The 14,488-nt window shown below is 31.3% G+C and overlaps 1 protein-coding gene across 1 annotated transcript in view; it reads left to right on the forward strand.

Annotated features, from left to right (window-relative positions):
- LOC139499012 (death-associated protein kinase 1-like) overlaps nt 1-14,488 on the forward strand; it is an 80,177-nt gene that overhangs the window by 44,784 nt on the left and 20,905 nt on the right. Inside the window, exons 9-10 of the mRNA XM_071287667.1 lie at nt 10,379-10,485; nt 13,227-13,680. Of these exons, the coding sequence (XP_071143768.1) occupies nt 10,379-10,485; nt 13,227-13,680 (561 nt within the window). The remainder of the gene's footprint in view (nt 1-10,378; nt 10,486-13,226; nt 13,681-14,488) is intronic.

Consider the following 14,488-nt stretch of genomic DNA (forward strand, 5'->3'; position numbering starts at 1 on the left):
GAAATGCAACCTTGAAAAACGGTCGGCAGCAAGAGGGTTTTAATTAACTGTTGCATCAGAAATTTCCCTACCATTTCCCTTAAAATCGATCTTGAGCAATAAAAGGAAGGCAACAGTTTAAAAATAAAATGATTTTAATGACTCAAAACGATAAATTTCTCAAACTTGCTTACGTTTCTTTCGATTTTGAAGCCAAAATTATAACCGGATGTTTTACGACAATAGTAAAACGACCAATTCTGGACTCATTTCCGGGATTAGTTTTGTTTATCAAATTCACAGGAAATCGTCGGCTTTTTAACTGTTTTACCTTTAATAGTGTTTGAATATTAATTATAATAGTTGGACTTGTTTAATTTAGCATGAAATCATTTTTAATTTACGATTTAGTGTCTAATTTGCGGAATAGAATTTCAAGCATGCGTATTAGTAAACAAAGCACATGTGTTTGTAGTGAAACAATATTTTGTTCTACGTAAATTAATTTAATTTTAATTTGATTTTAAATCAGAATTGACAATTGTCTAAGCTGAGAAAAGTAATAAAATAATGCAAACAGTTGTTATGAACTTTTAATTTCTTTAAAATATTAGTTCTGAGCTCGTGATCAATAAAAAAATTAATTAAAAATACAGGTAAAGAGATTAGCGATCATTAGCCAATATTTCCCAGAGGCATTACTATAGTTATTAGGAGGGCCCTCAGGATTATAACACTTTACTTGAGTGGCAGTTTTATTACAGGAAAAGGATAACAAACAAAAAATAAGTTCAAAATGGCGATATAGACCATGTTAGAAACGGCCCGTTAGAAACTCGATCTCAACGAAATGACATTGAATGACCGAAATTATTTCTGTAAAAAAATAAAATTTGTCCTAAATCCCAATTACTCATTTAGGACAAAATACTTTCAGTTTAGGTCAAGACTGGCATATATGACCGTTTCCGGACCCTTGGACCAAGGTGAGCGACACAGGCTCTTTAGAGCCTCTAGTTTTGTTTTTCCTGGAATTCCCCTAGCTTTGTTTAAAACACAACCATCGGTAACTTACGTACTGATGCCTGTAATGTTTCTTTGAGACATACAGACAAAATGGCAGCCGTCTCAAGTCAGAAACCGAATTCACGGCTATCAAAGGTTGTGCTATGTGTACTATTGTTTGTCTGTGGGTTTTTTTCATTTTTTGGCCATGGCGTTGTCTGCTTATTTTAGACTTATGACTTTTAATGTCCCTTTGGTATCTTTTGTCTCTCTTTCATATGCTTGCATCCATTGTAAAGGAAAACTACAACCAAGACGAGGAATTTCATTCTCTAAAACAGAACATTTAAGTAAAGGCTGTTTTATGCTTATTTGTCATATAGCCACTATAAACCTTTACTGGGAGTCAAACTGTTGTATTCTAAATTACAAGAACATTCACAGAAGAAAGTTTTTTTACCATCAGCAGTGTGATATAAATGCTTTCCCAAGTTCAGATATTAAATCACTTATACAGATCATAATGTAGGGCATAACGACCACGACAATCGGAAACATTGCACAGACTACAGCCATGTGATCATGGCTAGTGTATACTGTTGATGCGGATCACAAATGGGTATTTTTTTTTGGCTTTTGTTTAGAGATATTTTGAGTTTCAAGCAGCAGAACAAGATGTTTCTTTCAATACAGGGTTCTTTTGACATTTGTCCTAAAGGTGCACTGATGTTTCAGTTGTCTTATGTCCCCCATAAAATAGAATGACATGGCCAAAGTGTATTTAGTAATGACGATGATGTCCAATGGTGATGGGTAAAAGCTCGCTCTATGTGGTACACAAACATTTGACAACCACTCTATTGCAAGGCACAACACGTTAAATGTCCGAAGTTTAACATTGATATTCGCAATATAAATATCGGATTCGTGGCTTAAGAATTTTATTGTGTTCTTTAAACACTACGGACCAATACTGACATTCAAGATTTGCTAAAACTTCCACTTGCAAACATGCGTATTATAGCCAATGGTCAGAACGTTGTAATAACGTTCCAACATTACAAAAGTCATTTGAGGTCTGAATTACTGATTAAAGTTAGGTATATTTAGTGCTATGTCAATATATCCCGTATTAAAAAAAATATGATCTTGCGTCACTTAGTTTGGGATTGAATAACCGAAACGTTTTTCATTTTCAAACGAATAAAAGGCTATTTTTTCATAAAACATACCTTTTTAAAGTTGAAAGTTTATCTTAAGATGATTTATTTTCCTATTGATACAAATTTAATTCATAGAAATCGTCATGACATTGTAAAAACTATAAGCATGTTTTGAAATAATTTGTGTTGTCAGTTTTGCATGTAGCGTATTCAACGTATATGGCTAAAACTTAAAAGTTATTACTTTCATTAATGTATACTAGATGGTTATATGAATAAATACATATTTTTTCATAATTTTATACATATTTTTTCATAATGTTATATAAATTTTGTTAAGTTTCAGGGATGATTCCACTATATAGTTTAGGGCCGCTTAGCGGCCCTTAAATCTGCCAGCGGCCCCCAAAACATGTGTGTGAATATAAATTCCCAATTCAGGAAAATAAAATAAAAATCGGTAATTCCGGAAAAGGTTTAGTCACCAATTACGGCAACTATATTTTTTCATAGTTTGTCGTCAAACGTAGTAAAATCCGGATAAGAATGCTGACTACGATCGCATTTTATTAACAACGATTTACGTATGTCAACGTGAGGTAAACAATTTTAGCAGCCGGATTCAATTGAATAAAATTTTATGGGAGTATTTGAATTCGCAAAAGTAGATCGCTCAGCAGGTTGATCAAAAACATGCTTTTTGTCAATATTGGTGTCAAAGCAGACCTCGGCAAAGAACACATTCAAATTTTGATATAACATAATAAATTTTAATGGGCGCCGATCTTATAAAAGCAGATCGCCCAGCAGAGCCGGTTATGTAACTTGATTAAAACTTATTTTGTAAAAGAAATTATTTTATATTTTGCTCTATTTCCTCAAAAGACAAAAATTGAAAATAATGTTGATGATGGACCATTCATGTAATGAGCACCCCCCCCCCCCTCTCCTGAAATACGATGTCATCATTATGAAACTGTTTCAAAAGATATAAAAATAATTTTAAAGTTCACTGGTAATAACTGGTGCAATTGCTTTAAATATCTTATCAATTAAGTATATAACCTTTTGTAATTGCTTTTCTGAATTCGACAATTGGCCAGTTCAATTTGAAATCCATTTGAATCAAAGTAAGTTTATAAAGATGATCTGTTGAAAAAATACTGAATGGATGAATTTTTTCAGTGGTTAATATGGCAAGCCGTTTTGTTATTTAATCTAACTTCAAGATATCTCATAAACTTTATAAGATATCTTATATAATAGTTCATTAGATATCTATAATATAGTTTGTAAGATATCTTATAAAGTTTATAAGATATCTTGCATAGTTCATGAGATCTATATGTTATAAAATTTATGAGATATCTTTTATAGTTTATAAGATATCTCATATAGTTTTCTTTATCAGATATCTTATAAACAATATGATATTATACAATTACTGTCTTTTGATGAGGTAAATATGCGGTTTTATTGACTTTTGAAAAAATTATATTCACCGAGGCCGATGGCCGAAGTGAATATCAGTTTTTCAAAAGTCAATAAAACCCCATATTTACCGAAACAAAAGGCAGTAATTGTTTTATTCAATTGTCCGAGAGGAGAAAATGTATCTAATTACAAACATATACCATTTTTTTTTTCATGAAACATATTACCATAACGTTGCATGTAAAAGTGCGTGACGTTTAGCGCGGTGAATAACACTTTCTCAGGTGAATATGCTTTTTTATTCAAAATCCAATTCATATAGAGAAACCTACTAAAATAATACCAATATGAAATAAATCTTATAATCTTTTATATAAGCTTTGGATTTCAAATATTTTGACCACGAGCATCACTGAAGAGACATGTATTGTCGCAATGCGCATCTGGTGCAAGAAAATTGATACCGTTAATTTTATTTTTTTATTATAAACTATAATATAAGATATCTATAATATAAAGTATATTTATAAGATATCTTATATACTATATAAGATATCTTATAATCGATATTAGATATCTTCTTTATTATATAAGATATCTTCTTTATTATATAATATATCTTCTTTATTATATAAGATATCTATTTATATAAGATATCTTATAAAAAAAGATTATTTAAGATATCTTATTTCTCTAATTCTTCGTCAATTTATCCCTTTCTGCACTCATTGTATAAAAACAATTAATCAAAGTGTGATTCTTTTGATCTCAGTACTTCATTGGTTAAAATCCGATTATGACGTCGAATGTTCTTGCTTTCCTCTGAATTTCTAATTGTGACGGCATGAAAAAAGGCGACCATGCCTGATGACGTCACATAGAACGAACACATCTTTTTGCAGATCATTCGAAAAGAAGGAATAAGTTTGCCTGCATAATGTTAGAAAATCATTAGAGAAACAGATTCCACCACCAAATATCGTGTAACATGATATTTATCCACTCTCGACAGTTAAATTTTTTATAGTATAACTAATCGCCGTATTTTTGATATTCAAATACGGCGATTAGTTATTCTTTTTATTACATTGGCAAATGGCTTTTTTTTAATGAAATTAATGTAGAAAATGTAAGGAACTATATCATTTTTCTACGCATTGACAATTTGTTTTGATGCGACGTTATCGACGTCTTGACAATGCCTATTGTTGTATGACGTCAGAGAGTGAAATAACCACGTTTATTTCACATGTGAAATTATCGGTTTTTATCTAACTGGAAAATCAATGTAATTCATTGCAACCAATGTAATAAAAATATTTAAATGCTCGGGCATGCCTTGCATTTTAAATTTGAAAATTTAACTGTCTCGAGTGGATAAATATCGTATTACACTCGATGCAGTTGTAGAATCTATATCATATAAGATATATTATTAGAGACTTCGTATAGAAATTATAAGATAATTCATATAATATATCTTATATAATTTTCTTAAGATGATATCCAATAAACTATTTAAGATATATTGTATAAAAAAAATATAAGATATTTCATATTCTGAATGAGATATTTTATAAACTTTAGAAGATATCTTAAAAAATATATAAGATATCTTATAAGTATATAAGATATCTAAGTATAAAGTATATAAGATATCTTATCAAGTTTTTAAACTTTATAAGATATCTCTTATAATATATATATAAGATAGCTTTAAAAAAGTAAATTATATAAGATATCTCATATATATATATATATATTAAATGAGATATCTTAAAAAATCTAATATGTTATATAAGATATCTTATATATTTTGAGATAATTTGAAATTCGAATAAATAGCTAAACTGCTTAAGTGCCATAGGTTTATGTTAGCTGGTGTAGATATGCCTTGTTTACCAAAGTTAAGATGATAGTGCATCATGTGCAATGGTATTCATGTATTACAACTTCCCTTGTCTGAATCCAATAACTTCTTCAATCAGTGTACAGGTGAAACTTTATATACATTTTCCGTTTTTACAGGTCAGGAAAATGATATTATTTCGTTTTAGATTGTATGCATAAAAAATTCCCAATTTGATGTTCAAGGGACCCATTTGAAAACACCTGGAATCATCCCTGAGTTTTGACAGACGTTCTTATTATTTGAAAAAAATACATCATTTAAAACTGAAAACTACCCCCCTTTTTGTACAGTCGCATACATGTGTTCGGAAATCTCATATAATAATGGATTTCCACTTTTTGGATGAAAAATTGAGTAAGGAAGAAAATAGATTTAAGTTTTCAATCATTCTACTGTAAAAAGGGTATTTAAAATGGAGTTATTCAATTTTACTTTTCCTCGAAAACGACATATGATCAAGATTTCTGAAAAGCTGCACCATATTTTCATTTGACGACCAGAAGAATCTCAAAGTACACATATTTCCGAATCCAATGATATATGATATAGCCGTGTACCATTTTTGACGATTAAAATTTTATAAATTGACTTTGGTCACCGGCCTATTTCCGGTGTCAAACTGTAACATCAGACATTTTAAGACTGTTTGTACGCCTCAGAATGTATTAAAATTTGAGAATAAGAAGATTGTAAGGTGAAATGTGTTAGTATTTTGTATAATCTAATTGAAGAAATCACAATGTCTATTGCCATGGATGAAATGTACATCGTCTCAACCTTTGAAAGTTATCATTGACCTAACAGATGACCAATGATAATGCCGTAATATTGTTGTGCAATGCTAGATAATCCAATCAAACTAACGCTGGTTTTCATTTCACTTTTCTGTATCACATTCTGTGCAGTGTACTACGAGAAATATCTACTCATGCAAGACATAGATAACAGGTCACAACCATAAGATAATGTGATACTAGAAATATCTACTCATGTAAGACATAGATAACATGTCACAACCATAAGATAATGTGATGCTAGAAATATCTACTCATGTAAGACATAGATAACAGGTCACAACCATAAGATAACGTGATACTAGAAATATCTACTCATGTAAGACATAGATAACATGTCACAACCATAAGATAATGTGATACTAGAAATATCTACTCATGTAAGACATAGATAACAGGTCACAACCATAAGATAATGTGATGCTAGAAATATCTACTCATGTAAGACATAGATAACAGGTCACAACCATAAGATAATGTACTACTAGAAATATCTACTCATGTAAGACATAGATAACAGGTCACAACCATAAGATAATGTGATACTAGAAATATCTACTCATGTAAGACATAGATAACAGGTCACAACCATAAGATAATGTGATACTAGAAATATCTACTCATGTAAGACATAGATAACAGGTCACAACCATAAGATAATGTGATACTAGAAATATCTACTCATGTAAGACATAGATAACAGGTCACAACCATAAGATAAGGTGATACTAGAAATATCTACTCATGTAAGACATAGATAACAGGTCACAACCATAAGATAATGTGATACTAGAAATATCTACTCATGTAAGACATAGATAACAGGTCACAACCATAAGATAAGGTGATACTAGAAATATCTACTCATGTAAGACATAGATAACAGGTCACAACCATAAGATAATGTGATGCTAGAAATATCTACTCGTGTGAGACATAGATAACATGTCACAACCATAAGATAATGTGATACGAAAAATATCTACTCATGTAAGACATAGATAACAGGTCACAACCATAAGATAATGTGATGCTAGAAATATCTACTCGTGTGAGACATAGATAACAGGTCACAACCATAAGATAATGTGATACTAGAAATATCTACTCATGTAAGACATAGATACAGGTCACAACCATAAGATAATGTGATACTAGAAATATCTACTCATGTAAGACATAGATAACATGTCACAACCATAAGATAATGTGATACTAGAAATGTCTACTCATGTAAGACATAGATAACAGGTCACAACCATAAGATAATGTGATACTAGAAATATCTACTCATGTAAGACATAGATAACATGTCACAACCATAAGATAATGTGATGCTAGAAATATCTACTCATGTAAGACATAGATAACAGGTCACAACCATAAGATAATGTGATACTAGAAATATCTACTCATGCAAGACATAGATAACAGGTCACAATCATAAGATAATGTGATACTAGAAATATCTTCTCATGCAAGACATAGATAACAGGTCACAACCATAAGATAATGTGATACTAGAAATATCTACTCATGTAAGACATAGATAACATGTCACAACCATAAGATAATGTGATACTAGAAATATCTACTCATGTAAGACATAGATAACAGGTCACAACCATAAGATAATGTGATACTAGAAATATCTACTCCTGTAAGACATAGATAACAGGTCACAACCATAAGATAATGTGATGCTAGAAATATCTACTCGTGTGAGACATAGATAACAGGTCACAACCATAAGATAATGTGGTACTAGAAATATCTACTCATGTAAGACATAGATAACAGGTCACAACCATAAGATAATGTGATACGAGAAATATCTACTCATGTAAGACATAGATAACAGGTCACAACCATAAGATAATGTGATACTAGAAATATCTACTCATGTAAGACATAGATAACATGTCACAACCATAAGATAATGTGATACGAGAACTAGAAATATCTACTCATGTAAGACATAGATAACAGGTCACAACCATAAGATAATGTGATACGAGAAATATCTACTCATGTAAGACATAGATAACAGGTCACAACCATAAGATAATGTGATACTAGAAATATCTACTCATGTTAGACATAGATAACAGGTCACAACCATAAGATAATGTGATACTAGAAATATCTACTCATTTAAGACATAGATAACAGGTCACAACCATAAAATAATGTGATACTAGAAATATCTACTCATGTAAGACATAGATAACAGGTCACAACCATAAGATAATGTGATACTAGAAATATCTACTCATGTAAGACATAGATAACAGGTCACAACCATAAGATAATGTGATACTAGAAATATCTACTCATGTAAGACATAGATAACATGTCACAACCATAAGATAATGTGATACTAGAAATATCTACTCATGTAAGACATAGATAACAGGTCACAACCATTAGATAATGTGATACTAGAAATATCTACGCATGTAAGACATAGATAACAGGTCACAACCATAAGATAATGTGATACTAGAAATATCTACTCATGTAAGACATAGATAACATGTCACAACCATAAGATAATGTGATACTAGAAATATCTACTCATGTAAGACATAGATAACATGTCACAACCATAAGATAAGGTGATACTAGAAATATCTACTCATGTAAGACATAGATAACAGGTCACAACCATAAGATAATGTGATACTAGAAATATCTACTCATGTAAGACATAGATAACATGTCACAACCATAAGATAATGTGATACTAGAGATGTCTACTCATGTAAGACATAGATAACAGGTCACAACCATAAGATAATGTGATACTAGAAATATCTACTCATGTAAGACATAGATAACAGGTCACAACCATAAGATAATGTGATACTAGAAATATCTACTCATGTAAGACATAGATAACAGGTCACAACCATAAGATAATGTGATACTAGAAATATCTACTCATGTAAGACATAGATAACAGGTCACAACCATAAGATAATGTACTACTAGAAATATCTACTCATGTAAGACATAGATAACAGGTCACAACCATAAGATAATGTGATGCTAGAAGTATCTACTCATGTAAGACATAGATAACAAGTCACAACCACAAGATAATGTGATACTAGAAATATCTACTCATGCAAGACATAGATAACAGGTCACAACCATAAGATAATGTGATGCTAGAAATATCTACTCATGTAAGACATAGATAACAGGTCACAACCATAAGATAATGTGATACTAGAAATATCTACTCATGTAAGACATAGATAACAGGTCACAACCATAAGATAATGTACTACTAGAAATATCTACTCATGTAAGACATAGATAACAGGTCACAACCATAAGATAATGTGATGCTAGAAGTATCTACTCATGTAAGACATAGATAACAAGTCACAACCACAAGATAATGTGATACTAGAAATATCTACTCATGCAAGACATAGATAACAGGTCACAACCATAAGATAATGTGATACTAGAAATATCTTCTCATGCAAGACATAGATAACAGGTCACAACCATAAGATAATGTGATACTAGAAATATCTACTCATGTAAGACATAGATAACAGGTCACAACCATAAGATAATGTGATACTAGAAATATCTACTCATGTAAGACATAGATAACAGGTCACAACCATAAGATAATGTGATACTAGAAATATCTACTCATGTAAGACATAGATAACAGGTCACAACCATAAGATAATGTGATACTAGAAATATCTACTCATGTAAGACATAGATAACAGGTCACAACCATAAGATAATGTGATACTAGAAATATCTACTCATGTAAGACATAGATAACAGGTCACAACCATAAGATAATGTGATACTAGAAATATCTACTCATGTAAGACATAGATAACATGTCACAACCATAAGATAATGTGATACTAAACAGTTTTAAGAACCATAAATGTTTACAGTCAAACACTTCAATATTTATTGAGAAATTCAGGTCAAGTAACTTTTTTCTGGACAAAGGATAAAGTTGTCAAAACGAATATTTCCTCACACCTGAAAATTCAGTTACAGAAAAAATTAAAACACAAATATTTTTAACTTTATTTTTCTTTCAGTCTTTTTACTGCACTGGGTAAACTCAATCCTGACCTATTGTAAGGTGGTGTATGCTGGCATCCCTAAGATCTTGTTCGTTGCCACCCATAAAGACAAGGTACCAGTGGTAAGTGAAAAAGATATAAAAAGGTCTTCTATAAAGGCTTCCCTAAGATCTTGTTTGTTGCTACCCATGAGGAATAGATACCAGTGGTGAATGAACAAGATATAAATATGTCTTTTATACAGGCAATCCTTAGATCTTGTTTGTTGTAATCCATAAGGGCATTGGTACCAGTGGTAAGTGAACAAGATATAAATATGTCTTTTATACAGGCAATCCTTAGATCTTGTTTGTTGTAATCCATAAGGGCATTGGTACCAGTGGTAAGTGAACAAGATATAAATAGGTCTTTTATACAGGCAATCCTTAGATCTTGTTTGTTGTAATCCATAAGGGCATTGGTACCAGTGGTAAGTGAACAAGATATAAATAGGTCTTTTATACAGGCAATCCTTAGATCTTGTTTGTTGTAATCCATAAGGGCATTGGTACCAGTGGTAAGTGAACAAGATATAAATATGTCTTTTATACAGGCAATCCTTAGATCTTGTTTGTTGTAATCCATAAGGGCATTGGTACCAGTGGTAAGTGAACAAGATATAAATAGGTCTTTTATACAGGTATTCTTTATATCTTTTTTGGTATCACCTGTAAGGGCATTGGTACCAGTGGAAAAGTGGAAAAGATATTAATTAGGTCTAAAATACAGGTATTCCTAAGATCTGTTTTGGTGTCACCCATAAGGACATTGGTAGCAGTGGTAAGTGAGAAAAATATAAATAGGTCTTAAATACAGATATTCCTCAGATCTGTTTTGGTGTTACCCATAAACACAAGATACCAGTGGTAATTGAACAAGATATGAATAGGTCTTTTATACAGGAATTCCTTGGATCTTGTTTGGTGTTGCCCCTAAGGACAAGGTACCAGTGGTAATTGAACAAGAATTAAATATGTCTTTTGTACAGGAATTCCTTGGATCTTGTTTGGTGTTACCAATAAGGACAAGGTACCAGTGTTAATTGAACAAGAATTAAATAGGTCTTTTATACAGGCTTCCCTCAGATCTTGTTTGTTGTAACTCATAAGGACAAGGTACCAGTGGTAATTGAACAAGATATAAATAGGTCTTTTATACAGGCATTCTTTAGATCTGTTTTGGTGTCACCCATAATGACCTTGGTACCAGTTGTAAAGTGGATAAGATATAAATAGGTTATATATACAGGCATTCTTTAGATCTGTTTTGATGTTACCCATAAGGACAAGGTACCAGTGGTAATTGAACAAGATATAAATACGTCTTTTATACATGTATTCCTTGGATCTTGTTTGGTGTTACCAATAAGGCCAAGGTACCAGTGGTAAAGTGGATAAGATATATAAGTCTTTTATACAGGTAATCTTTAGATCTGTTTTGGTGTCACCCATTATAACATTGGTACCAGTGGTAATTGAACAAGATATAAATAAGTCTTTTATACAGGCATTCCTTAGATCTTGTTTGTGTTGCCTACACAAACAAAGTACCAAAAGTAGGTAATTTGGATATAAGTCTATAGTAAATATATAATGATTTTTTTATACCGCATATTGGATAGGGGTGGTATACTTGTTGACATACATCTGTCCATGTTTCCATTCGTTCCATGAACTTTTGGTTGTCTTTAAGAGGAGCAACACACATCGTAGTTTCTTCAAATGTGGTATCAAGCTTCACGTGAACATGCTATAGTGTGTGATGAACAATACCATCCACTACCTGTTAAAATATAGTTTAAACATGATGACATGTGAAGGCATACTTTGTACAAGCATGTATTCCATCAAAAACAACTTAAGTTCCAGAAAACAACAAGGGTTTAATAATTTACTAAATGAACTAATTAATTTTTTTTTGCTAATTGGTCTTCATGACTTTTTGAGAGAAAAAAAATGGAAAAATGTAGTTAATATGTAAGGAACAAAGAAACAAAGTACGCAACATGAAATAGGAATAGAAACGATTGCAGATCCAGTAATTTTCATAAGAGGGGGCCCACTGACTGCCTTAGAGAGGGCTGTTCCAGTCATGCCTCAGTGATTCCCTATATAATCAATATAATCAACCAAATTTCTTCCCTCCCCCTCCCCTCCCATCCGCCTCTGAGAAAGGGTTGTAGGTAATCTAGATTTTTTTTAAGCTGGAAATCCAATCCAAAAAATTGAAATGCTAGCCTAATAAAATTTACTCAAATATAGAAAAACTCTATTCCAAAGCTCCAAAATATGTGTACGATAAACAGGAACAGGAAAAAATATCCTCAATGCAGAATATGTATACTCCACTGGTTTTTATGTTTATGTTAAAATGTTATGGTCCTTGAAAATTGGGAAAAAAACACATCACTATGATCATGATGATAACATTGGTAGTCTAAAGTTCAACAAGGTTTGTTTTGTTTATTTCTTTTTCCTGTTTAGATCTGTGTTTGTTTTGTCTGAGTCTAAAGCTGTAAGTGATATGTCAATTATTATAATGTATATCGTTAAGCTATATCATGTATATATCTACCTATAATAAAACCTATCTTAAAACTTGAAATATAAATTAAACTGTAAAGCAGATGAATTATTTCAGTATTTACACTTTTTGGCATTTTTTTTAAAGCATTTAAATCATCATCATAATGCATTAATTTATATAGAAATAAAAGAAAAATTGATTATGACGTCAACTTTTTTTCAACAGCATACTATTCAGCCTCAAAAACTGTATTCCATGATGATGCCTTTGTTTTAAAGTCTACTTTATTTTTTGGCAGGAGGATGTTGAAACCAGACGAGCACTATTGTACAGTGAAGTAGAGGAATTATTTAAAGACCACGAGGGAAGAAATCATCTTGTCCTTGACAAACAAATATTTGTCAATGCAACTGATAAAGATGATAAAGAAATTGAATCCCTGAAGAAAGCCATCACAGAGCTTACTTTCGATCATCCTTGTTGGGGAGAGAAGATGCCCAACGCTTGTGTTCCCCTTGAACTGGAGATTGCTGAAATGGTAGCTGCAGGAAAGCAAATCTTGTCATTGGTAGAACTTGAAGAATTGAATTCAATCAGCAAGGTGTCCGTTCTGGATTTTGAACAACTTCATGATTTCTTACACTTCCAGCATTCTCTTGGAAAGATGATCTACTTTCATACCCTTCAGCTCCGAGATTATGTTATAATTAACCCGCTACTCATGGTGGAGGTTATGAGATCATTTGTGACAGGTAGTTATAAATTGTAAATTATTGTTATAGTCGAACATGGTGAAGGTGTCATTGGTGTCATATCTGACATCAAACAATATACAAAGAGAGAAGATGTTAACAATTATAATTGGTATTAAAATAGGCAATGCTTTAACCAGTAAGGTTACACTGACAAATCAAAATGTATTTTTAACTTTTGATTTGTTTTCGTACTGATTTATTTTTCCTCTGATTTTCCTATATTAATTTCATTGTCAGTTTGTTTGTTTGTAATTCAGAGTTTTATATACACTTAATTTGACAACAGGGAATTGAAATCAACCCAAATAGCCAGTCAAATAATGTTTTGTTAAATTTACAGGCACCTGTTTTATTTTACTGTTTGGTTTTTTTTTCAACTGAACGCTTGTTGTTTTGAAGATTATTAACATGATTAATGTGTCTTGTTTTGAGAATGCGTGACATCTTGATGTGTCTTTTATTTTGGTGAAAATTCAGATTAAAAGTGGAGCAAAACTATTTTTCTGGTTAAAATAGCTTATTTTTGATTTATTTGCTTTGGAGATGTGTATTTTTTTATACGCTTTGTTAATACACCATTCCAAATTTATTCCTGGTGTCAATCAATTTCAATTAGCTTGATGCAAATGCACAAAACACGTTAAAATTCAAAACAAAACTTTGACATGCAGGTGAAATGACAAGATTTGTATCACATTGAAAAATATTTATTTTTTCGAATTTTAAAAATATTAATAGGTCACCAAATTCAATGTTAAACAAAATCTTTAACCATACATCAAAAAGGGAAAAGCAAGGATGAATA

Source organism: Mytilus edulis, chromosome 12 (assembly GCF_963676685.1).
Source record: "Mytilus edulis chromosome 12, xbMytEdul2.2, whole genome shotgun sequence".
In the NCBI taxonomy this organism is placed as follows: Eukaryota; Metazoa; Mollusca; class Bivalvia; order Mytilida; family Mytilidae; genus Mytilus; species Mytilus edulis.